Source organism: Numida meleagris, chromosome 1 (assembly GCF_002078875.1).
Source record: "Numida meleagris isolate 19003 breed g44 Domestic line chromosome 1, NumMel1.0, whole genome shotgun sequence".
In the NCBI taxonomy this organism is placed as follows: Eukaryota; Metazoa; Chordata; class Aves; order Galliformes; family Numididae; genus Numida; species Numida meleagris.
This window is the reverse complement of record NC_034409.1, coordinates 171,925,523-171,952,475: the sequence shown is the minus strand read 5'-3', so window position 1 is coordinate 171,952,475 and position 26,953 is coordinate 171,925,523. Positions and strand designations below refer to the sequence as shown.

The 26,953-nt window shown below is 44.4% G+C and overlaps 1 protein-coding gene and 1 long non-coding RNA gene across 5 annotated transcripts in view; one reads left to right on the top strand and one right to left on the bottom strand.

Moving 5' to 3' along the window:
• The window catches only part of STARD13 (StAR related lipid transfer domain containing 13), a 253,667-nt gene that overhangs the window by 123,902 nt on the left and 102,812 nt on the right, over positions 1-26,953 (bottom strand). Inside the window, exon 1 of one of the 3 annotated variants that reach the window (XM_021378004.1) lies at positions 21,351-21,526. The exons of 1 other annotated variant lie outside the window; for it this stretch is intronic. In XM_021378004.1, the coding sequence (XP_021233679.1) occupies positions 21,351-21,474 (124 nt within the window). In that variant the 5' untranslated portion in view covers positions 21,475-21,526. Of the gene's footprint in view, positions 1-7,204; positions 7,422-21,350; positions 21,527-26,953 lie in introns of those variants that run through there. One more of the 3 variants, XM_021378012.1, reaches the window with a different exon arrangement.
• LOC110388603 overlaps positions 18,221-26,953 on the top strand; it is a 17,074-nt gene continuing 8,341 nt past the window's right edge. The window contains exons 1-3 of one of the 2 annotated variants that reach the window (XR_002432925.1): positions 18,221-21,125; positions 23,993-24,108; positions 24,937-24,997. This is a non-coding gene — a long non-coding RNA (uncharacterized LOC110388603). The remainder of the gene's footprint in view (positions 21,126-23,992; positions 24,109-24,936; positions 24,998-26,953) is intronic. The other variant, XR_002432926.1, reaches the window with a different exon arrangement.

Genomic DNA, 26,953 nt, shown 5'->3' with positions numbered 1-26,953 from the left:
TTAAAATGAATGCTATAGACTGAAAGCCTCCAGGAGCTATTATTACCATTCACAGCCACCTGCCAGTCCTGTAGCTGCTGTCTCCAGTGACAGATGTGGCTGTGAGTCTCTCTCAGACTCAAGGGGATGACTTCAAACTTAAGGAACATCTTGCACATCCGAATGCAGGTCGACATCCCCAGCAGGCTGGCGCTGGGAGCCAGGGAGTGGGGACCACCAGCTGGAGAGGCAGGAGAGCTGCTCTGGTATAAGCAGAGGAGGCATGGTCACTGCTCCCAGCCAGCCCCTCTGCTGTGTTCTAAAGAGCAAATATACCAGGGACTCCTGAATGATAATGATATGCACAGTATTTATCCAAAGAGACATTGCCACTATGCGGGGAAATTCTTATTTGATTAATCTACAGTCCTCTGATCTAATTTTGCTTATGAAACGCTATTGCTGGAAAGCAATTAACATTTCATAGCACTCTGTTTAAATTTTCATAGGGATTCTTTTTCTCCTGGAAAATGCATAGACTTTGTCATCTGAAGAGATTCAGCTTTGCTGTTTGCAGTACTTCTAGAAAGTTGCAACCAGTTTAATGGGGATTTAATGCTTTAAAAACCAGGCCAAGAGAAAAAAAAGCCAAAGCAAGAACAAGAATATGGCATTGACTGGGGAACAGGTTCACCAAGGGCTGAGCCCCAAGAGCCCAACTATATGTTATATTAGTATATCAGAGAGCGATGCAGCAGCCCAGTGCCCCCTCCCATGCATGCAGAGAGGTTCAGGGCAGCCCTAAGCAGCACCTCTCATCTCAAGAGGGCAGAACAAGAGGCAGGGCCATGAATTTCCCTCCTTCCCGCACACGAGGGTCAAACCCTAGTGTTGGAACTGCAGGGCTGCTACAGGCACCGCTGCCTCCTCTGGGGCTGAATTCTTTGGCTGCAATCCAGCCCTTACGTAGTAGGCAAATAAAACAAGAAGCAACAAGAGCTGGCTGGTCTCAGAACACTCGTTTGAAAGCTCCTGTGCTTGAGTTTGGGCACAGTGGAGAGAAGACACAGTTCTCATTTCACTTTAAACATCTCCTTGCTTGGTGTCTATCTGGTCACTCACCATGTATTTTAAAAAATGCATAGGCATGTCATTCAAATGAGAAAACACCTCTGGACACCAGTCCTTCAGATGAAAAGTACTAGAGAAGCATAAACTGTTAAGGCTTATATAAGACAGCTAATTAATATTTCCAGACTGCTTCTGGAATATTTAATAGAGGAACACTGAACTTCATGCTAATGCATCTCCCATAAAAGCATCAACAGATGAAAGCAGCCGTGCATGGCTTACCAAGGCTGGAGGGGATGCATCAGACAGATCCACGATGTCCCATAGACATGGAGTTCCTTGGGCTTAGGTTAAATCTGCTGTTCTCACACAGTAATCAGTCACTTGATCTGGCTGCCGAGATCCATTTCCCTTTTATTGTTAGTTATACTTATCTGGTTATAGCACATCTAAAATTAAATGGCAACGATATGGTTTCTCTTCAATTGAATGCACGAATGCTATGAGAACAGCACTGCTTCCCAACCACAGTGTAGCGCAGGTGTTATTAACATTAACTACTTAGTGTTATAAGAAGCCGGAAACTCTTGTTTTCAAGTCACAGAACAAAAAAAATCAAGTGTCTGATGTTAATGTGTTGATTTCTGAAGCTCCTACTGTAATTCTGCAGGCAGAAGACTATCTCAGATGCTGGATTTTGGCTAAAACATGAATATTCTACATGATTTCTTGCCTGTATCTGTGTTTACAGATGCCTGCACAGATGCTAAGGCATTAAGAGCAAGTTATTCCTCCTTAGATCTGGGAGGAGTCCTACGCAGGGAGCCCAAAGCTGTGTATATGATGAGGGTTTCAAGTCTTTACTGTGTTTTGAATCCTGTCATGGAGAGCAGGAAATTTAAAAGCAGAACTTCAGGACCTAAATGTATTAAAATTATGTTTTATGTTTGAATGCAGATGTATGACTGAGAGCTCAACCAGTCCCAGTCGTACTCTAGATGCCTTCGTGCATCCCTGAAGCACGTGGGGTTGCCAGCAGCTGAACTGGGGCAAAAAGAAAAGAGCTCAGGTGATTTCCACATGGCTGGGAAGTAGGATGGAGAAAGCACTGGACCAGAGAGCTATCCAGTTGGAAAGCCTAATGCTGGGGTGTTCTGGAGGCAAGCCAGCTCCTGTGTGAACTTCTCGAGAGTGAGTTTTAAAAAGTGAACACTGCTAAGCAGGGCATGAAGGACAGGCTTACAGGCAACTTTGATAAACTTCCAACCAGGAAAACAGGTTTCTGAACAGTATGCTACATCTCTTCCTTGGCTCTGGTGTCCCAGTGCCAGCACCAGAGGATTATGCATTTGCACTTTAAGACCAGCATGTTTAGGGGATAGTCCCAGTACAAAACATGTCTCCTCCTGATTATAAAAGCATGAGGAGCCTGGCCAGACTACTCACACAATCCTCTGCTTTAATACAAGCAAAGTATAAGAAGTGATACACAAGCTTTGCGCAACAGGAATGTATTTAGAGGTACGTAGGATGGCAGGAAGGAAGTGGAGGCAACCAACCCGGTACCACCGAGGCAAATTTACAGCAATAAGGACGTGTGTGAAAAGCCAAGAAGATAGGGGTCATGGCAAGACAGCTGAAACAATTCCTCATGTCAGCACTCCCTTGGAGGAGCTCAGGGACGTCAGATCAATAAAATAAGCAGTAACAAATCCACAGGACGGAACAGGCTGCACAAAGGTCCTAAAGGAGCTCAGACGTAAAATGATCGCGCTGTCACCCTGAAGTCCAGCTCCTGGCTTAGGGTCACTCCTCATGAGAGGAGTGGAAATTAGCGATACGGTTTTTACAAAGGGCTTCCCTGGGAATCTGGGGTGGGAGAACTCGAAGAAACTGTAAAAAGAACAGAATTACTAAATGCCAATAATTTGATACAAGGAGGAAAATTCAGCACTTTTTGTAGCGTTAAGTCAAGGCCAAAATTTGCGGAGAGATTTTAAAGCAATTACATGGTTGTTCTGCTGGCTTTTGATGTTGCAAAAGGCTCCACCAGGAGGACCCACTAAGAAGAGATCATACAGAAGCTCAGCAGTCAGGGACAGAAAGGAAACAGCCACTTGTGGCTTAATGGCTTCTTAAAGACCGGAAACAAAGATGGCAATAAATATGCCTTTGTACAGCGGTGCAACGTTCCAGTAGACTCCCCCAGAAACTGCACTGCACTGGAACAAGTTCTGTCCACTATCCATACATCCGCCATCCATGCATCTGCTATCCATGCATCCACTATCCACACATCCATACAGGAATTTCTAAGAGGACTGAGTCAAGGGGTGGCAAAATGCTCAATCAGCCTGGAAGTCAAAGCAGAAACTGGTTGGAAGTACTGAAAGTTCTTATGATATTGATTAAGAAGGCATTAAAACTGCAGCTATTAAGTGCTGATAAATGTACCAGGGAAAAACGCCCTTCAGGTACACAATGCACAGCACATAATGATGGGATTTAACAGAGCTTTTATCACTGAGGAAATAGATTTTGGACAGGTTTATGAAAATCCAATACAAGCGCTCAGCAGGAAGCAAAAAAGCAAAGGGGATTTTAAGATTTTTAGAAAAGTAATTGAGAGCAAAACAATAAACATTATTACGCTATTGTAAAGGTCTGCCCACCGCTCGGTAATTCTGTGGTCTCTTCCTGCAGTGAATGAAGCAGGGAACATAAAGTGAAATGATCATGGGGCAGATTCAAAGCAAACAAACAATTTCTTTCAGCTGAAGAATTCTTCTTTAATAGTTATTTTATGCAAAGCTGAACTCCAGAAGTCATTGCGAGAGAATGCTGCAGCTGCCAGAAGTTTGAAGACTTCAGAAAGAGATCAGGTAAATTCCTGCAAGAAGCCAACAGGGGCTGTTCCACACAGAACTCCAGCTGGAGGCTCAAGAGGTCCTTGAACCACAGGAACCGGTTGGACACACAGTACACACAGTATCGCTGCATGCTTACCCTGGCATTACATTTTTTCCAAAATAGCTGTGACTGCCCACTAACTGCACTGCTAGTTCATAAATGCATCAAAATAAGCACTGCTGTGGTCTGTGGCTGCAGCCTGCAGGATGGCTCGGCCATCGCCACCCTATGCCCTCTTGTCCCATCTGCTTGTGCTACTTGGTGTCCCTGTGCCATGCCATTTGGTGTTCCTGTGCCTTGTCACTTGATGTCCTTGTTCTGTACCATTTGGTGTCTTTGTGACATGCTCGTTGGTGTCCCTGTGCCGTGCCTGCTGGCCACTGAGCAGTCTCAGGGATGTGACATCCCCATTCCCTTTGCTCTCTCACGGGGCTGGAGGGCATGGGGTGCTCCTGGCTTGGGTCAGCTCACGCAAGCATGTGGTTGTTTGTCCATGTCTGGCTGCTAATTTAGGCACTATGGTTTCACTCCTACTCACTTTTAAACATCCTATTTTTTCTCAGTCAAACCACGCCAGTCTATGAATATAGGCTAAGTTGCAGGCCTTAGCTGAACTCTTCATGTGCCTACCTGAGGTCTGAAACAAGCCAAGAATAGCCAGCATCCCGCAGTGCAAGGTCCCTAAAGATGCTGTTTCTCAACAGTAAATAAATATAAAAAAAAAAGCTGGATAATAAAGAGAGTTCAAAAGAAAGGTCAAGGGAGAGGAAGACATGTCAGATGATGGACTTCTTCCAGTGCATTTGGAGAGCATTATTGGGGGAATGAGCTAGAAGTAGTTTCCGTACCCTCAGTGCAATTCCATCTGCTAAACCTATACACAAGACAAATTCCTAAAACCAAACCCACAGGAACCGTGTGAACGTATTTAATCAGTGCTGGGCTAGCACACATCCTATCTTCCCAACTCACTAACAAAGTGTTTGGATAACACAGTGATAAGGTAAGAAAGAGTTTAGATAAACTTATTTTCTTAAGTTATCCAAATACACTGTAAATCCCTACACAGCCCTACTGCTGGTGTCACTGAACTGTGGGCAAACATTCCTACGGCAGCACAAGGCTAGGGCCTGTGTCAGCTTCATGGGGTACCTCCGATATTTATTTTCCTTTCAACAGGAGTCCAGGATCACATTTTTAAAAAAAGAGAGAAGCTGCACATTTTGATCTGGTCTTGAGAGAGATTTTTTTTTGTCTGTGCTGGAGAGAGAATGCTCAAATTAAATTTTGATCCCCAAAAAACCAACAACACAACAAATCCTAAAAACACATCACATAACAAAATAGCACCTGGCAACACTATTTCAAACACAGCAGCATGGGACAGGTGCATGGGAACATGAAGGTTATTTTGTGCAGAAATTCTCCATGCATTCTGAAATGCTGAATATTTATTATGGGACTTCACTCAGGGGTTCGGTGAGGCAGGCTGACCTGAGGGTGAGGGCCTGGGGTGCCTGGCTGTGGCCTGCTGTGAGGGAAGTTGTGTAGCCTGTCTGCACCAACTTCCTAATCGATAGCAGTAATTCTATGTTAAAAAAAAAAAAAGGAAATACAAGTTTATGAGCGGTTTCATTATTCTTACAAGCAATAAAAATGGGCTCCTTCAGATGAGACGCTTATTGCTTAAACCTGGACCAGGATTTCCCAATACATCTTTAAAGACATGCTATCAAGTACTACAAACACTGCATAACAAAGATGTTGTGTTTGTACATGTGGCTCTACAAAGCAAATGCACCGACTGAAGGGTCAAGTCCCAGCTCTACTGCCATGCACACACCAAGGTGACTCTGCAGAATACACATAAAGCATGCTGCTGACTGCCAGTTAAAATGTCTCCCAAACAATTATGAGAGTGGTCAGGCGCTGGAATGGGCTGCCCAGGGAGGTGGTTGAGTCACTGTCTCTGGAGGTGTTCAAGAAACGTTTAGATAAAGCGTTGAGAGACATGGTTTAGTGGGGTTATTGGTGGTAGGTGGATGGTTGGACTAGGTGATCTTGTAGGTCTTTTCCAACCTAGCTCATTCTATGATTCTATGATTCTACGACCAAGAGAGTCATGAAGCACAGTAAACCCATCGCTTTTCTGATTGCTTCTGTGGAGACCTAGAAAAGCTGCAGATTGCCTGATGAGTGGAAAGGTCTTCCACAGAATGTAATAGGGATGAGCAGTGAATTTGGTCACTAGTCCCAGTTACGATGCTGCAACTGTGCCCAAAGCACACACACACCTGCTGCTGCAGATTTTTTGCCATGTTGGTGCGGATATAGTATCTTCACAAATATAGGAGCTAGGATAAATATGGGGCACACACGTGTCTCTTATCCCTCACCCAGAGACAGAAATTAGCATCATCTACATCTTTACAGTATATTAGTTGCCCTGTATGTCTGTAACAGAATTCATGCTCCTCGTGGCTTTTAATCCCGAATTATTAGTTTTTAATATCAGAAGTTCAGAAGTATCAAACAGTTATAAGGTTGTGGGTTTGGTTGTTTTATTTTTGTTTGGCTTTTTTTTTGCTAAAAAGAAAAATAATCCCTGGCAGACTTTGCACCATAAACGAGCAGTGGAACAGTTAACAACATAAACAGATATTTATGATTTGCACAAGTGAACTGTTCAGGATTTTCTCTCTCCCTGCAGCCAACCACACTCTGCAGAACTCAAGCTTTCCATTTCTGGAACCTGTACTTCTTCCTTGCACTTTTTTTTTCCACTTGCAGTTTGTAATGCACTACACAGACACCACAGAGCTCATTTATCTAGCTGGATAAAGTCATCTTGGCCAACAAGCTGCAGGTGTTGATTTTTTTTTTACAGGGTGGGAGCCTGCCAAGTAGCTGGAGCCATGCAGAGGAAAGGGCTTTGCCCAGCTCCCTTGCCAGCCACCACACTGCTTCTCCTGAGAGCAAGCACGTAGCCTGCTCCCCTCCTTCCCCTCCTGCCTTTGGGAAATGCTTTTGGTGAGTGGAAAGGATGGGAGGGAGCCCAGAACCCGACGCACTGCAGCAACACAAATCACACAAATTGCCCTCCAGCAGACGTTCCCTCATCTTCCCCCCCGCCCCCCCCTCCCCTCCCCATGTCAGCCATGCTGCCTTGGAGCACATTCCCTTCTCCACCTCTCCCCCAACCCTACACCCGCTGCACATCCTCCCCCCTCCAGCAACTACTCACCAAAGCCTCTCCTCTGCTGATTCCCCCGCTGCTCGAAATAGGCAGACCAAGAGAGCTGGTTGATAAGCTCCATACCAGCACTGAATTTCTCTTTACTATCTTGATTCCAGTGTGATGAAAATCTTGCCGTCTGCCCTCTGTTTATGCTGGCACCCTATCAAGTCCCTCTACCAGGCTTCCTCCCTGTCCCACTTTCTGAACATACAGCTCTCTTTCAAATCAACCCCACTGTGTTCCTCATTTGTTGTTGTCTACTTAAGGTGTTGCTCCATGTTTATGGAATGTAGTTTTACTGGAAAAATTCCTTGGCCAAAACCTTCAAAAGGAACTACTCATCTTGGGTCGATTTTCCATGACACTCACAAAGCTTTGGCTTTCTGGGAGCGTTGGTTTCCCCCGTGTGAACATAAGCCCTCTTTGAAGTACCTCAAATTGGGCAACCAGAAATTGCAGAACTGAAGTTGCACCTGACCTTTGAAAAAGGTTGGTCCTGTTTGCATTTGCTCAATTAGATCTTGATGGGTAAGTGCCGCACTCCTCTATAAGGACATGAAATTAAGGCAAAACTGGAACCTGAAGGGCCATTCTGCTGTGGAAGTCTTTTACTCCAAACCAGAAATCATTGATCACTCAATAGTCATCAGGATTTGTGCTGCCACAGATCAGAGCTGCGTCTGAAGTTCTGCCTATGTATTGTACACACAGATTGCAAAAGATTGAGCCAGCGATTCACAGACTTCAGGCTTTATTTTTCCCCCTTTTATGCCCTGTGGAACTGATGACAAATAATGCGCTCACTGTTTCATAAATCTGTTACCAAGCAGAATAGGTTGTACAATAAATGTAAATTGAACAGCATTCTAAACATTTTGCATTCAAGTCACTAATAAGCCCCTACTGCTTTTACAATAAACTTTGTTCCTACTTTGCTCAGACTAGTGAAAGTCCATGTGACAGGGAGGCACCTGTGAATGACTGGGAAATAACTTTTAAAAATAGAAATTGTGATGTGAAGGATTACACGTTCCCAAAAGACTGCGAACGGGAAACAGGCTGTGTCCCACCAGTCTAGGTGCAGCTCAGCTAGGAAGTACTCAGTCATATGGTAAACCTCCTTCTGACTTTGTTCCTAATTGGCAGCCTCGTTAACATCAGCAGAGAACTGTTTACTGAAACCTGCAAGCTAGGAGCTCATGCCATAAGCTTGTCGTGGCCTTACTCTAGAAGAGCCTACTAGCAGTGCCTGTGAAAACCAGGATACCTGGTTAAACTTCTGCAGCGCTCATGTATCAACAGTTTCCTTACCAAATGCACTCAGGTGGCAGCTGAGTTGGCTTTCTCCCACTTCTAGCTGCTGCAGACACATCTCTGCTGCTGTCACTTGGCCAGGACCCTGGAGGGCAACAAGCAGCACCAAGGGCAATTTGCCTCATCCATCCCCGACATCTGTTTCAGGATGACATGTCCGCCTGCAGAGGTCCCTATTTCTGTCATGACTATTAAGGACTCAGCGTGACCAGCTCAGTCCTTGCAGAAGGCATCCCCACCATGCTTGCTGCTTCATGTCAGGGCAGATGATTCCCATCTTCCATGTTATTTGTAACACAACACAAGGCTATGTGGATAGAGCACAACAGAAAGCCTCTCCTCCAGGAATAAAACAATACATAAGTGGAAGAGGAAGCACAACGGCCTCTCTTGGGTCTGGCGTGCCAGTCCTAGGGACAGGCATTTTTGTTCCTGCCATTGCACTAGCATGGGTTGCATAAGCAAAGACTCAAAGCTGCTACATGCTAAGGACTACAGAAAAGAATTCAGTACTAATTTTATAAAAACTACAGTATTTGACAGCTTCCTTCTGATTATTTCCTACTTATTGTGTTATTGCTGACTGTTTCTTCCCTTGAAGCCATGTGGACATGTATGCATTACTCAGGCATCTACTGGAAAAAAATAATTGAGAGACAAGATGTCCGGTGTAAAACAATGCTCTCTGTTAAATAAGAGCATCCACAAATAGAAAGGGTTGTAAAAACAAATAGGGGAAAGCATCTGGTTTGCAACATCTTTGCACTATTTGCAGTAGCTAAATCTGGACCCAATTAATGATCTGTTTATTTTCCAAAATTTCAATAAAATGCCTTGGCAAAAACTTAATCTGTCTCTGGAGAACGTCTTGTTTCCTTCCATATGTTGCCTGATCTGTCACAGCAATAAAATCCTTCCCAGCTTTGAGATCCCTGGCAACTGCACCAACTGATCCTCTCCATAAAAGAGGAGAGAATCATTCCAGCTCTCTAAAAGTCATGATCCTTCCTTAAGAGAGAGCAACAAGGAGCAAGTGCTCTGTGTTGCAGCCTCTGCCATGACCTAAGCCCCAGAGATTTACAACAGCTCTGTGCATCCTGGTGTTCCTACCTACAATTCAACCCATCTGTTTTATAATCCCTTTGAAACTGCTTCTCTAAAATGCTGCTGTGCCACAATTAATGTATATGCCTTCGCTTGGTAATACTTGTCCTCTTGTCCTTGTTTCAAAAGAAACAGCTTAGGCAGTTTTGTAATGACATATTTTTATGTTTTTTTATAAAACAAAGCAGATGTTTCACAGTCAATTTTATTTGGTTGTGTCTTCTGTAACCTAGATTCTCAGATTTATTTGATCTGCATTTGAAGAGTAGGTGCAGTAGCCTCTACTTCATTATACATCAGAACTGTGGATGTGTGGTACCTTCCAGTTTCTGATGAACTCTTACGCATCCTACTACACTGATTTCATAAACAGTATTGTTTAAAAGAAGATGCTGTTGGTTTAGAGGATAAACGGAACAAAACGGATGAGCCCAGAGAACTGAACACTTAATGCTGTGCTTAAGTTTACATAGCTGCATAGTAGCTGCTCTGCTGAATTAAGGCCATAATCAAATTATCAGCTTCATTTTGAAATAAAAGCATTTGGGACTTTTCGGGACATAGACAGAGAGCAACTGTAATTACCAAAATATGCATTTGTCAAGCTGATGTAAAGCTACACGCTTCTGGCTCTCTAGGAACCAATGCTTCCTTACTTTCAGCAGTGACAGAGTGGATCAAGTCAGGGTGATAAAAGCCATCCTTAATCAGAACCCAGAGCGTTCCTGCTGCTTTCAGAGAACTTGCTCTGTACTTTTGTTAAGACAACCGGCAGAAAAAAAACGTTCCAATCTGTAACTGATAACGAAGCTGTGGGAGATCTTCCAAGGGAGGAAACTGGGCAAAAACCCAAACATCTCACCCTGCAGCAGGTAGAGAAGTCCAGGTTACATATGTCTGATTATGCACATTAATGGAGATTACTGACATTGTGAAAGCTAACTGTGTCTTTTTGGCTGTATAAGCTCCCAGTCTGTTCAAAGATAGCTGATGGGCTCAAGGGTAATACAGGGCTTTGGAAATCTCAGCTGAGAAAAGTAATAGAAGATATGGTAAAGGTGGATGAAGTAATAAATAGCAGAGAAAAGAAGAATCACTTGTCATTTTTACTTTCCCATGACACGAGAAATGCAGTGATGTTCAGTAAAGTATTAAAGCTACAAATTAAAGTTTAAAAATTGAAGAGGAATGATATGTGCCATACACTGGTTTTACTTTAAAGTACGTGACCCGAGTCACTAGCTACACTGCTGCACAGCAATCCTCTTCCCATCAGTTTTCTCTCAATTGCCAACTCCTTTAGTAATTGCCCACGTTGTATCATTTTCCTCTATTTCTGTTACCTACTTCAGCTACTCTGAAGATGCACATTTACTCGACTTCAATGACATCAACAAATTGAAAAGAATTTATTTTCCAAAAGATAAACTGGTGCCAAGCTTTGCTGAAAATCCTTACTTCATTATATCTATGAAAATACTCACCTTCTATTACTTTTATTTACCACCGAAAACATCTACTATATCAAAGCATAACTATTGTCTATTAAAAGCATTCCTTCCTAAGTTTCATGTGAATATCATGTGCTTACTCAGTCCACAGCATTTTAAAGTTGCTCACCACTCTTTTGTTTTGCACTATGAGACAGATAATTCCATATTTGCTCCTGAAATTGCATTTGCACGTTGGGATTACTACAAAATATTTACAAGAAAAGAGTGTGAATAGTTCACAGACTTGTCAGAATCCATCTGTTTGTGTCTATGAATGGGTGCATTCCCAGCTGTGGTCTCTCCAATGTCATAAATAAAAAGTTCTTTCTTACTACAAATCCAGTGGCCGAAATCTCCGTGCGTAAAATTGATTCATTTCAATGAAATCTGTCCTTACGTTAAAGAGACCTCTTAAAATGAGTGAAACCATGAGATGCCAATCGCATATTCTTTCAGCAGTAAAATGACACATAAAGGACTCACAGTCTCAAGTAATTTACTACAGTATTATTCTGGATAAGCTATTAAATAGCATGTCGTTCAGCCCAGGATGGGTGGGGGTGGAATGGGAGAGAGGTGTATTTATGAGAGGAATGAGACTCACATTGAAAATAACCTAAAAACAGTGTGTTGAGATGGGTGCTCAGGTCTCACTCCTCCATGCAGAGAATCCAAAATAAAGATGTATGCAACACTCTTTGGGGAACACCAAGCTATCAGGTGATTCTCAATCTTTAGGAATTGCTTTAGGAACCCTTCTTTACTAATGCTAAGTATAATTCTGATGGAAAGAGCAGTGTTTGAACCTCTCTCCCCCAACACTCTCACGCTATCCCTGTGGTGCTGGCACTCCAAGAACTTCTTCCAAAACTGCAGTGACAGAAGACCAAACAAAGGCATGTCAAGCTCAGATTCAGACAGATCCACGTATGATAGGAGTTCTGTTGGAACTCTGTGCTGAAGGTATGTTCCCTTTAAGGTCTTTCTATAATAAAACCCACGCTACAGTTCTTGTTTCCACTGTGTTGCTGTGCAGAACAACCTGTGAAGGTTTGGTATCTCCTGTCTCATTGTGAGTACTCCAGCCCCAAAAACAGGCTGCTTGACTTCCTGGGGGAACCAACGCCATTCATTTACGTCTAGCAACAGAAAATACTGATTATCCCTCTATCATCTTAGATCTGTAACAAGTAAAATTAGCAAAATGTTGATGGAATTCAGAAAGCTATTTTTGAGTTAATGAACTTACCTTCAGGGCCACATTTTTAAGTGTTTACAGAATTGCCACTGATGTAGGCAAAATGCCATGTCAGTTTGGGCAGTCCTGTGTGTGAATGGGATTTGCAAAGCTGCGCCTTCAGCGAAGCTTGCTTACTTTCACAGGCAAAGCTTAGAATGCCTCTGACTCCTGCCCTCCTTCTGCCTCTGACTGCCTGCCTCTCCCTCCTGCCATCAAGCAGATCCCAATCAACAGCACTTTCACTTCTGCCCAATCTTAATGAAACCAGCTACTGTGCCTAGTATACATCATTGCACACTGTGCACACATACTATTTGATATTTCTGTATGTAAATTACTGCCCTCTACTGGAACAACTGCCAGAGTATTTCATGTTAAATTAATTACTGCCTAAATTAATTTTTTTTTTTTTGGAGTTTGGGGTTTTTTGGAACCAAGTACACTTAACTGCAAATGTTCTTGATCCCGTCTTGTACCAACTGCAGTTACTTGCTTGCTCATTTCTGTATATATTCAATCTCTACTTGTTTGCTGGATATGCTGTACCAGGATGGTGTGACTGTCAAAATATTTCATTTTTTCATCTGTAAAGAGACACGCCAAGGAGCCACTGAAGTGCATCTTGTTCATGCTCAGTGCCAGTCAAGAAGCCTCTTACACTGTCTTACTTTTAAGCCTGTAATAATGAAACCATCACCCAAATTGAAAATAATGGAAAATAAAATTCTCCAAACTAATTTTTTAGGAATCACAAGAGAGATACCATTTCTCTAAAATCACAAGGATGGCTTAAAAGTGTGACATTTTATAAAATATATCAACTTTGTTTGTTTTCTTCTCCCCAGGCTGAAGATTACATTTTCAAGCTTTCCTTTTCAAACTTGTGGTTAAAATAAACTTCACATTTATTGAAAGTAAAATATACTTTCATATGAAAGCTGGGTTTCTCAGTGAGTTGTGACTCAAGCTGATAATGTTTTAAAGGAATTATGATATATAACATTGCAGGAATTGGCCATGCTATGACAGGAGAATAAAAGAATGAGACAGCACATCTGTCTCACAAGAATTGTGAGAAATACAAAATATGGAAAGCCAAACATAAATCAAACAACTGTTCTGCAGTAAGGCCATGCCAGTACTGCTGGCAAGTATTACAAATTGTGAAGTCATCCAAATTCTCAGAACCCTTACATTTCTAAAAACATTAAAATTAGGGATCTATTTTGCAGTGGTTTCTTCATTCAGACAGAAAGAGATGACACAGAACTCCCAACAGAAATGACCCTGTGTTAACTTCTAAACCTGAAAATCTTATCCTGCTGTGGATGTGGTTGGAAAGCAGTAGAGTGGGAGTCCCACTGGCAGAGCCCTACTGAGCCCAGGAGCTCCCCATGTTGGGGATCTGTTGGCCAGCCATCAGTGAGGCCGCACTGATGCAAATCACTGTGGTGCTCACGTAGCAGCTAAAGGTTTACTGTGGTATAAACGATCTATATAAATGATCTGGCACAGTTCTTATTGTAAATAAAGTCACTTGAGCAAGGATATTGAAAGTGGTCTGTAGAAATATGTTCATACAAATAAATACAGCACACCTCATAGGAAATAACTAAGAGGACGCATCATTTAGTATATTGTGACTGGGATTGAGAAGCAATCTTGAGATGGAGAAATGTCATTACATTTTTATGTCAGGCAAATAAGTTAAATATTTACACTAATCTATATGAGCTCCTATATATCATAAAAATATAGGAATACCAATAAGCACACCCAACACTAAGTTCCTATATAAACACATAGGAACTTACACAATAAGTACTATACATTCTTCTGGAAAAACAGTACTCTGATTTGCTTCAAGTCATGGTCAGCAGACAGCAGCAATACTTGCAATGCTAATGGGAATCCTTCATAAAACTATGGTACACCATGATGAGCAGTTATCAGCTTTATCCTGCTCACTTAGGTGGAATGAGCCACACATTGTGTACGTGCAGAGAAATACTGAAAAATATTTGTTTATTGAAAGAACCTGGTGGCGAAAGTCAACGGCAAAAATAAACATAAAAAGTTGTACTGTTAACAGAACTAACCTCATAACATTCTAGGAAAAAAAAAAAGATATGTTCTACAGATTGATGTCATTAAAATCAGTGAACACCCAAGCTCCAGACAGAGTGAGATTTATCGAGGCCAGTTGCCTCAGATGGTATCCATCCCTGTCATCAGCAGCACTGCTCCATTTTATCAGCAGAGCCTTGTACTTCATAACATTAGGAAATTAAGTAATCAAAACTGAATTTCTCTTAGGAAAATAATCTCTGATACAGCTCTCTTTGATAGAGGCAGGACTTGTTCAAAGACAGAATTTATGTATTAGATGTAAAACCAGGAGATTAATTTTCTTGTCATTCTCGGGTCCTCGCTGTTCCTCCAGATCTCATGTGATGATCTCACGTGGTGAGTGGCAGCAGAGCCATGGGAGTGGGTACAACAGAAACCACATCTTTCTCTGAATTTTGAGACAGCGGGGAGCCCTCGGTCAGCCCCCGCCACAGTCTTCTGCTGATAGAGAAATACTTGGCCTGTTAAGCATACTGGTACTTTTGTAATTGTATTTCTGGCACTAACTTGTGGTTCCCGCGGGTCATGGGAAGGCGGCCGTAGTGACAATGGCTGTATTCTGCCACCACTGCCCCCTCTCCGATCCAAGCCACGGGGCTGCACGGAGTGCCCAGGAAGGACAGGGGCATTACAGAGCACCGACACAGCATGCATGTACACACAGAAGAGCATCTGCATATTTTCAGAAATTCACCTAAAGCGCCCTACTACCATTAATACTGCACATGTATCAATTAATATAATGGATGAGATCAATGACTACTTCTTCGGCTATATCACGTATTTTTTAGGACTGATAGAACCACAGAACATTTCCTGGCATGCCAAGCCAAAAGCATTGCTCATAAGTCATTTTCTTTCTTCCCCGAAGCACTGTGTCTCCAATAAGGAACATCTTTCAGAAAGTTTCTCCTTGACAAAGGACAGCCTTTTCCCATTGATGGGGAGGGTTATAGGGGAGGTTACACATCTACATCGTATCAACATCCATGAGAATCGGCATCTGGTGCTGCCGGGGAAGCAGACTGCAACATCTCTGCTCTGCTTTCCAAAAAAACCTGCAGAATTTTAAAATGGAACACACAAACTGGTCCCAACAAATGCCCATTTTTTCACATGCACACTTCCCTCACTCCCCAGTGAAAATTTTCCTCGAAAAATTATTTTATAAAAAAAAATACTATTCTAATTGAACTGCTTTAATTAGATTAACTTGCTGCATTTGCACTGTACACCAAGGTCTAAATCAAGAAGAAATAGCAATAATACAACACTGTTAAGATGCAGTAGCCTTAAGGCTGGCCCCACGGCAGGGTTCAGGGGTCTCTGAGGCCTGGCAGCTTGGTTCCCTCTGGGCTTTCCTCGCACTGACCTCAGGGTGCACTGCACCAGAAATAGTGCTGCTATAATAATAATAGATCTGCAATAATAGATCTGCTTCCCAGGGGCAAACCTGCAAAAGCAAGTTGCCTACTGGAGCTCCTAAAAACATTTTATGTTAACTGAAAGCTAAAAATTATGAGGCACTGATAGATTTGATGCTTCTCTAATTAGGCTTCAGAAGCATGGCTGCTTTTGGCTCCTCGCTGGCATGGCAGAAATCTGTGCTGAAATTCATTAAGCACTGGATATGGCCACCGTTATTTTCAGGGCCACCCCTCCCTTCCTCAGAGCCCAGGAACAACAGCTTGGCTGGTGCTAGGGAACACCGTGCTGCCAGAGGTGTGAGCACAACTTGGGTCTGATCATCTACACCCAATAAAAACCCAATGACCCCCCAAAAAATCATAGGTTACTTTGTGGAGGAGAAGGGGCACTGCCTGCATGTTGGTGCCGCATTCTGGATGTGGAAATTACCTTCAGTTTTACAATGCCTCCCTGCATTTTCAGCTGGACAGGCTATTCTCCATTTTCTATCCTACTTCAGATGTTTGTTTTCATCTCTGACATAAATGCAGTTCAGTCGCGTTTCAAAAGATTCCTGTAGCTGCAAATCAGTGAATAAGATCTTCCTGAATACTTAAGGATGCCCAAAGCATAAGTTTTTGAAACTCTTCAATTTAGAGATCTTAATTTTGGCTAGTTTAGACTAAAATTTGCTTTGAGTCATAAGCCTACTTCATGCTCCTGTTACAGTTGTTGATGCTGCAAGGCACAGAATTACACAATCACATTATCATAGGGGTTAGAAGAGACTTCTGGAGATCAAGTCCAACCCCCTGCTAAAGCAGCTTCCCTAGAGTAGGTTGAGCAGGAAAGCATCTAGGCGGGTCATGAGTATCTCCAGAGAACTGACTCCACCACCTCTCTGGGCAGCCTGTTACAGCACTCTGTCAGCTCTCTCAGGAAAGAATTTCTTCCTCATGTTTGTATCAAACTTCCTGTGTTCCAGTTTTTGCCGTTGCCCCTTGCTCAATCACTGCGCACCACTTAAAAGAGTCTGGCCCCACCCACTTGACTCCCGCACTTTAGATATTTATAAATACTGATGAGATCACCTCTGAATCTTCTCTTCTCCAAGCTGAACAGCTTCAGGTCTCCCTCGTAGCCTTTCCTAGTAGGGGAGATGCTCCAGGCTGTGGCCCTAAGTCTTCTACTTCCAAGATAATTTCAGACCATTCTATGTTAACTCATTGTACATTTTCACGCTACTTGACTGAGAAACCAGTGCTTCATCCATCACAGCGAAGGCTCAAGAAGTCATTCTAGTATATTCTCTGAAAGCTCTGTCCAAACCTGGACAGTTTATAAAACTTTGAAGTATCAGTCTAAACAAACCACTTAAGACTTGTGGAAAACTTGCCCTAATTTCCATTTGCCCGGGGAACGGCCAAGTTCAAAACTGGGGAGGACCAGCTGAGATCTTTGCCCAAAACCACACCAGGCGGTGTCTTCAGAGAGCTGAAAGGGCTATTTGGTCCTGTGCTACTGCTAGCTCTCAGGAAGGAGAGGAGCTGGAGGAGATGAAATGGGGTATCATTCATCTCTTTGAGAAGACAGAACATAGAAAGTATGCTGGGACAAGAAGCCCAAGTGAGAAGAGATCTGGCAAAAAGGCTGAGGGTCTACATACACTGCAGTCACAGAGGAGGCACAAAGCCAGACCTAGGAAATGAGAGACTTCCTATTATTAAAAACTTCCTATTATTAAAAGAATTTTGCAGTAACTAAATCAAGTCTTCCAACACCAGAAAGTCTCAGAATTACAGTCACTCATTTAATCCCAGTGCAACCCTCAACTTGCCATGACAACGTCTCTGCTGCATCATTGCATACATTGGCTGATGGAGAATGATCTGGCCATTTATCGCCACTAGTTAAACCAACTGCTGCAGGACTGCTACATTTCTTGTTGATGCTGGAAGGCATGCAGGAAAGGGTGGGAGACAACAAGCAGGAAAAACATGGAGTTTCTAAGACCACACCAAGTAAATGGCGCTCCTGAGAGTCTGCGTCTGTCTGACTGGCTTCTTGAAACATTTGTCCAGATGGGAAGGAACTGCAACTTACTCATTCCCTGGTATAGCACAATTGGTTCCTGGAAGCTGATCTGCACAAGTGCCGTGCAGTAGGAGTCACTGTAACTTGTATAGAAGGCCATAAGTTGTATAAGAAACAAAATAAAAATTCAAGTTCTAACACTCAGAGTTCTTGATACTGAGGAGTTCAATCTCATTGTGCCTCTGTCTCCTGTCTGCAAAATGGGAACATCACCTGGCAACTTCTAGGAATACAGTTAAAATGTGAATGGTGTCAAGTATGCAAGACTCAGTGAGGAAATCTGTGCTTTGCATCAGGCTCTAAGGTGGATTCCCCTTGGCAGTGGGGATCCTGTTTCCACCTTGAATGAGGTGGAAAAGCCCTGTGCAAAAACGAGGGATGCAATCATGGCATCAAAAGATACTCCAAGGAGACTGGCAACAAGGCAGCCTTACCTCTGGGGCTTCCTGACTGTGAAGTCCCGAACTTCAAAACTTAAATACATTTATTCTGAATTTTTTAGTGTACGGTAACAGAAAGAATGCCAGGTAAAGTGTGACAGTTTTCAGCCACACACAATCAATGAAATTACTATGGGTTGTTGTGTTTTGCCCTAATGAGTGATCATGATTTGAGCAGAGATCTCATTACTTTTTAAAAGTCTGTTAATACCTAGGTTAAATTCCTAAAGCGATGGCTTTCCATAATGGCACAGTGGTCCAGAATTACCCTAATATTACACCAGCAGTATTTAAGATGACTTTTCGGGCCCCACTCCATCAGGGGAGTTAAATCCTTGTTCATTTCCTTATCAATGAGCAGAGGGTGTGTGCTTCATAGTGGCCTAAGCAACTCTGTTCTGCTAGTGGCAAAAAACACAAAAATTCATTTCACTGCATAGTTCTTTAAAAAGTAATAAACACTAGAATTAGTGCATTAGATATCTTTTAACAGCTTAATTTATTTTCCCCATCTCGAACTGACATACAAACAAGGAATGCGCTTGTGAATCCTAACTCAAAACGTATGCATAGGACACAACCAGCATGTGAACTACCTCTGCAAAAATTAGAAAAACCAGAAAAAAAACCTAAAGCTGGCATTCGTGTCACTGCAGTGAGTACATCCATTGTTCAAAAACCAAATCCAGGTCAGTGAATCAGAAAGAGCAGCTGGGAGCTGCTGGGCAGCACTGCTGCAGCCCCAATAGGAGACAGCGTGGGGCAGTCCCAGTGACCTGACCACTCACACCTCACCTCTGCTGCAGGGCAACGGGATGGAGGGAGGAGGGAAGCACGCTGCAGTTGTCTTTTCATGCACAGCTTTATTCCCACAGCAGCCCAGCCATGCTGTCTATCTCTCCGAGAGCGGTAGAGCCAAGGCTCAGCTCTCTCCTTGCTCCAGCCAAGGCTAGGCTCCTTGATCCACTGCCCAGCTGTGTGCTACCCCCTGCTTCAGAGCAGGACACAGCTGCAGAGCATCTTCCCCAAGAGCCCTGGAGAAAGCCCTGAACAGCCTGCCCTGCTCCCACTGCTGACCCCACCTGGAGCAGTGTGGGCCCCCTGGGTCTCCTCCAACCTGTACAAGGATATGGTTTTCGTGAGAAAAGAAGTACCTATCTTGTGCTTGCCTTCTTTGCTTTGCTTTGCTGCCATATGAAACTTCAACAAATAGATAAAGTGAAGTAGACCAAAAGAGTCAATACATGAGCACCAACACAGCCATTACCAAAATGATGACTTAACTGCAAGCCTTTATTTGTCTTGATGGTTGGTCTAAGACAGCAGACTGATGGTTAAAACTTTTTTGTTGTTGTTTTTAGTGTTTTACCAGTTGTGTCACCATCAGGGCTGAACCGTGGATGTGTACTTTGGGAGAAAGAGGAAACTTGTACGCTGCCCACCTGAGTGCGGATGGGTCTTCTGCAGTGGAGAAGAAGCTGCCCTGGCAACCAGCAAGTAATGGCACATTCAGACCAGCCTAAATTCCCACCTTCCCATTAACAAAAGTTGGAAGAGGCATAGCAATATGTGCTACAACTACTGGGGCCGGAGGGACAAATAAATATAGAAACAAGGACAAAAATCCTGGAGACATAAAAGCATCTCAACAACAGAACATCCTTGGAATCAACAGATGTTATTTGTACACATTTTGTTATGCTGTCAGATAATTCATTTAATTAAAGGGCACGTGTATTCACGTCTCACCAGTGTATTATGAACAGCACTTAAATTATGGCAGCGCATAAACCCAGGACGTTAGTATTTTATCCACCCTTACCATAAAGACTGACTCCATCAATTTTAATACACAGTGGATTTAAGAAGTTGGCTACGGCTTCATGGCAGCCTGCCCAGCTCCTTTGCTCAATCAAGCAATAGTTGTCTTTGACCAAAAAGGAAAAAAAACAGCAGACAGTGTCATTGCTGAGTGTCTGCTGGCATTAGCTTTCAGCACAGGAGCAAGCAGATCACACTCAAAGACACGAATATTTTGGGTAACCGTAACAATATAGAAGTGGATGGATTACTAGTTCATTATTGAAACTATCCACTTCAGATTTGTTTTGCAAAACTTACTATGCCACCTATATCCATTAATTTGTTTGTGCATATGAACAGTGTGCTGTGGAGACAACGTAGACACCCATACCACACACTTTACCCCTGTATATACACCACCAGCACGTCGGGGTGCCCTGGGCAAGGTCACCGAGCTCCTAATGCTGTGTGGGATGTGGCAGAGGAATCCATCTTTACCAATTAGCCTTCATTACACACGATGCTGCTCATAAATCTTGATGTACAGCTTTCCAGTGTAATAACTCTGCCTCGCACTCACGCGGACCCTCTCAATCTTTGACTTTACGAAGCATTTCACAAACACAAATTAGCCCTGTGTTTGCACTCCCCAGGTGAATGTGCTGCTATGGAGAGATGCCGCAGGCGTGACCCGACGTCCCGCAGCACCCGCGCCGTGCTATCCCGCTGCTCTCACCCGGGGACGGGAGTCCCAGGAGCAATTAGGTGCTTTAAAAGCTATGGTAGCGCCTGAAACGAAGCTTTCCATTTTTCTCTGAGACTCACGGTCCTCTCCACATGCAAATTCCCCGACGAACGCACCTGATCCTGCCAGGGACTCATAAAACCGACGGCGGTAGCAGGTGAGCCCGACCCCCGGAGGCGCAGCCAGCCCTCGGGGCTCGGTGCTGCTCATACGGTGCCGTAGCAAGCCCGGGGCAGAACCGCGACTGCCGGGACCCGGGCAGGTGCTGCCGGTACCGCGGCTCCCGCCCTGCCCCACCGCTGCTGCGGCTCGAGTCCCCGCGCTCCGGCGCCGCAAGCAGGTGCTTCCCAGCGCCCCGGAGGGAACTCCGGGCGGGACTGACCTGCGAGCCGCCGTTCTCTGACATTCCTCCACAGCAAGTCCCAGGCTTTGGCGGTGGAGTCCCGCAGCTGCTCGCTCAGCGACCGCCGGAGCTGCGCCTTGGCCGGGAGGCGCTGGCCGCTCATCCTCGGAGGCTCCGCATGCCGCCCCGGGCAGCCCCGCTCCGCGCCGCCGGCCGCATGGGGCCGCGGGGCAGCCCCGCCGCAGCCGCGTCACCGCCGCTCCGGGCGGGCGGCCCCTGCACCTGAGCGCCGCCCGCCCCCGCCCCGGGGCCGCCGCTCGGCCGCCAGCCTCCCCCAGCACCCCGACCCCGGCTCCCGGCGGGTCGCCGCCCTCCTCCTCCCCCGCGGGACGGGGAAGGTTCCCTGGGGTCCGGCCCCGCTGACGGGCGGCGTGCTGGGGGCGGGAGGCGGCCCCGTCAGAGGGCCCGGGGGTCGCCCCCTCCGTGAGGAGCCGGCGGTGCGGGATGGCCGCTGCTGGCCGGGAGCACGCTGATCCCGCTCCCCTCGAGCTCAGGCACCAACTGCGGCCCCAGGCGCCTCACGCCTTGGTGCCCTGTGCATCGCTTGTGACACAGCTCCTAAATTTCGTGACCGTGCTTGTGTTTTGGGAGCCTTCATTTGAGCTCTGTCCCATCTCACAGTCCCACTGCCCTGTAGCTGGAACCAAGGCCCAGTGCCCAATTCGGGGCAGCCTGACCCACTCGAGCCTATAGCACCCACTGCCTCGTGCCTGTGGGATGGCCAACGGCGGCCAGTGGCTGCGAGTTGATGGCACAGCCAGCTGCAGGGGGTTATCTTTTTCTCAGGAAGTACTAATGGCTGCTTCACCCTCACCACCACTTTTACCAGAAGAAAGCTGTTTTTCTGAGGTCTCTGCTTATCGGCTGTCCACCAGAGTTCAACTTGCTCTCCTCTCAACCACGTATCTCCTATTTCTTTACCACTTTCTCTGCATGCCACCCACTCATCTTCTGCCTCCCTCCCCTGCTTCATTCCTCCCATTCCCCCTTTACATTATCTCCTTCTGTCTAACAAGCTCCTGAAAGTGTTCAGAACTGAACTCTGGCAGTCACCTCTTGCACGCATTGGCAGACAGAAAGGAATCCTGATTCCTCCATCCCTAGACAAGCCAGAGAGCAACACTGTGCCCTTACCCCATTTGGGAAGCCCAGCTGGGGCCTCTCCTTCCTTTGGGATCTGGGAAATATTGTAGTAATGATTGCCCTTTCACTATCCTGGCCGCCCACAGAGCGGATGGTTCCCAGCGTTACTGGCAGCAGAGTGATAGCAAGGAAGGACAATAGGGGCTTAATTTCATTTGGTTGCAAACTATTATTTATTACTTAGTATTTTTGTGAAGTGTCCGTGATGTGCAATGAAGAGGCTGATGTGAGAGCCATGCACTGAAGCAGCAGAATACCCTGGTGAAGCAATCGTGTCAAACATAACAGATATCCCCATCTTGTTTAAATTAAAATCATTGCTGCCATGTCAGCAGTACCCACACAAACTAAAGGCAAACACACAACCGTGTTCCATATTGCCACTCAATTACACTAATGTCTTTTGCCTACTTGCTGATGTTGTCATTGCTTTTAAAATGCTTAGAGCTCATCTTAAGCTGCTATATTTTATTTGATATGGTGGACATGATGTAATTTACAGAACTTATGAATATGTATATTACTCATCCTTCTGCAGTTCCAGCTACAGCATCCTCCCTCCATCTGACTGGACAAAGTCCTACAGGGCCAGATGTACCCAACATCTGGAAGGGGAACAGCATAAACACGTAAATACCCCCACACCTGCTGGTGTTAATGGGAAGAGAGAGGGTTACAGCTCCTACAATCAGCTCCTCCACCCCAAAAATCGGCTTCTGAGCTCTGCCTCACTTCATTTAATTCCCCACAAACACAGACAACACCACTAACTCTCGCAGTGCTTGTTCTCTGCCATGGGATCCCATCTGCTAGGAACCAGGCAGATTAAGAATCTGCCTGCATAATAGAATCATAGAATCATTAAGGCTGGAGAAGACCCCTAAGATCACCAAGTCCAACCGCCAACCCATCTCCACCATGCCCACTAACCATGTCCCTCAGTGCCACATCTCCACACTTCTTGAACACCTCCAGGGACAATGACTCCACCACCTCCCTGTTCCAGTGCACTGCCACTCTTTCAGAGAAGAAATGTTTCCTAATATCCAACCTGAACATCCTCAACTTACTTAAGGCCACTAACTCTCATCCTAGTAGTTCATTTCTGATACCCTGCTCAGCAACCATATAAAGATCAGCTGTGACACAGCCTATATATGAAGCCGTAACTTCAGTTTTAAAGGTTTTGTACCACGTCATCGTGTCAGTGCCTACAAGTCCCGGTCTGTGTCACTCAGCACTGTGACCCCCAGCAGTGCTCCTCTGGTGGAGGAGGCTTCCAGCCTGTCTGGAAGATACGTCTTCATTTCTCCCGCTGCTGTGATTGCCAGAATACTGTAATAGATATTCTCTTCCTTTTCGTACCACTTGGAAGATGTTACTTTATCAGAAATGTTCCTAGACATCTAGGTTTACTGAGAATGGCCAATTAGCACTGAGTTACTAGCAATTGCTAATGCCATGTTATCTCACTGCAGGTTACTGAGATAAACCCCAGTGATATGGCTGTATTTCATAATCAGCAGCAGAACAGAACTGGCAAGCCTTCACTGATTTCTGTGGCCGGCACTGACAAAAATCTTTCCAATTTCAGGTACCTGCCATTATTGTGGAAAATTAAATCTGGCAGCATGATCAGATACTGTACTTTTCTCCCCAAAGAAAACATTGCTATTGAGTAATGAGAAAATACCTCATGCAGCAACTGGCCCGTTCTCATTCTATGCCTTTAATCGTAGTCCGTGGTTCAGAAGTCAGGTTACCAATGCAGGCACTTCTGACGCATGCACCTAAAAGCAGCAGTTGCAATACGAGCAGCACAACACAACCTGCTGGAAGGAAGGTACACACTGGGGATCATTCTCAGGTCAAAGGTGTTCCACTTCTTCTTAGGATATTAGAGAGCGTGACTAGGAGGTGGCATTCTGGACCTCCTTCACACACATTCATCTTTGGGGTAACAGCATAAGTAACCAACTTGATCAGTGCTCTTGTCTGCAGGATTTTGATATCCTGAACAAGACGAGTTTTCCACAGAAAGAGCGGTTTTCCTGCTTCATTCTGTCATGCCAAGATGGTTCTGTTGAGATTAATTGCCATAAAAACATGATATATGATGAAGAGGAGAAAATCCCCAGCTGCCCTAAAATAACATAACTATGATGTTTGTCTTTTCTAATCAACAATAGCATATCAACAGTGTTTGTCTTTGGAGGTCTTGTAACCACGTACAATGTTGGGAAAAAATCTAACCTGATTAGACCCGTGCTCTGATGCCACTGTGGCACCAAAGTCTGATGTTCTAATTACGTATCTAGCAACTTATATTTCCTCCCAGTCACCGTGGAAATTAAATGTCAAATTAATTGATACTACATATAATCTGGCCTCTCATTAGCAGTGTGTTTTTAATTTGTTGCAGATTCCATAATGCAGCCTCATCCAATCCTAATAAAGTCGCTATGAAAACTCCAGCGTATTTGGTAAGAACAAAATTGGGCCGAAGGAAAGAGAAGGATGACAACATATAGGTTTGATATTTGTTAACCACTGAAAGACTACAGTAGAAATGGAACTTCTTTTCTTTTTGTCCCCTAGGCCTTAGTTACAGGCAGTCAGGTTTTGCTGTTAGTTTAACGCTATTTAGTGGGCACAAGCTCCTCAATTTGTATCTCTTAAAAAGAAATAGCAAAATAAAAGAGGAAATCAGTTAGTATTATGAGATCACTGATGCAGTCTCATGTTCACTGGTGTAATACCAAAACTTTATATACACCCGAGTCCTCAGGAACTGCCTGTAAGTTAATGAAGCTTCTTGAAATTTATCATACTCCAAGTGGTGTTGCTGTGCTTTTACAGCTTCAAATAGTCGCTCAGATAGTCCAGATATAAACACATCGAGTGATATTTATAACTTTGGCAATGATCTTTATCTCTTTGGGGGTCCTACAGCTCTGGAATTTGTTTTCTGTCACAGGCCAAATGTCCTGAGACCAATGTTGCAAGTCTGGGTTACCACTGGAAGGGCAGAAAAGATTTGAGGTTTTCCAGTACTTGTTTTGCCAATAGCAGACTGCAGTGAATTGCATGCTAGTTCTGTGGTTGAAAATATGTGAGCAGTAGCAAGGGCATAGGAGTAGGTGTCCTCTTCTACATTTAAGTAAACAAACAAACATTTTGGAGGGAGAAAAATAAGAATCGGTATGAACGAGGACAAAATGTTCCAGCTTGTTCCCTGGCACACTCTCCTTGCTTGTTATTTCTATATGCAAATTATCATCATTTTAAGGTAGCTTTAATGGGGATCAGTTGTAAAGCAGCTTCTGTCCTTATGGAGAGATTGGCACCTGTCTGTTCATCCCTCCCCACTTCAGCTTTCCGAGGCCCTGGGAAAGGATCACCCCGCATTTTGCCAGCAGCTCAGCACTGCTGGCTTTCATTAGTCAGGGCCAGATTCTTTCACTTTTGTTCACAGTGATTAATGCTCAAAGAAACCGGACTTCTTGCAGAATTCAATGTGCAGAGTCTCCCGGCTCAGATATAGACCCTAGTAACAAAGTATCTGCTGTTTGACTGTGCTCCACCTCCCTTGCTCAAACTGGCATGGAGGGGGTGTGTGTGGGGGGGGAAATCTAGCTTTTCTTCTGCTCATATGACAGATGGTAATTTATTATTAATAATAAACTGTATTATCAAAGCACCTAGAAGCTGAAACTGGATGGAGCAAAAATACAATCTTTGCCCTCAGGAGACTGCAAACTAAATATAAACCAAGACACCAGTGGAGAGAGGAGCTAATTGGGGTAGGAAGGGTGGCGTGCAAGAGGACAATAAAACAATGCTGGCCAGTGTAATAACTACTGGTGTTCGCACACTAGAGTTAAGTTTGGAGGCACTGACACAAAACAAGTTACAAGAGGGTCTCAAGGGAGGTTAATGTGATATCTTAATATATTCAGAGGACCAACTGCCAGACATGAGGGGCAGTTCTAGAGAAAGCATGCCAGTGTAATGAAAATGTAATGAGTAGACAATGAAAGCTGGCATCCTGTGCAGACAGACTGTGGGAATCAAGCATTTAATATCGAGCAAATGATAGATAGGGGAAGGCCTGCAGACTTCAGCCAAGTGGCCTCCACTGGATGCAGCGTAAAGGCAAGTGAGCTGCAATGGACAGTGACAGCAGGGCACTGCTGGAGTATTTGCAGTAGACCAGACTGTGTCTATCAAGGCAGAGTAAGTGAGAAAGAGATGAGATGGTGTACAAGGGATAGAAGGTATTCTAGAGCAACCACAATTTTCACCCAGCAAACTCCTTCTGACATATGATTAATTTCTTACAGAATAAGAATTAGAGAACATTTTGTTTTCCTTCCTTCCTTCCTTCCTTCCTTCCTTCCTTCCTTCCTTCCTTCCTTCCTTCCTTCCTTCCTTCCTTC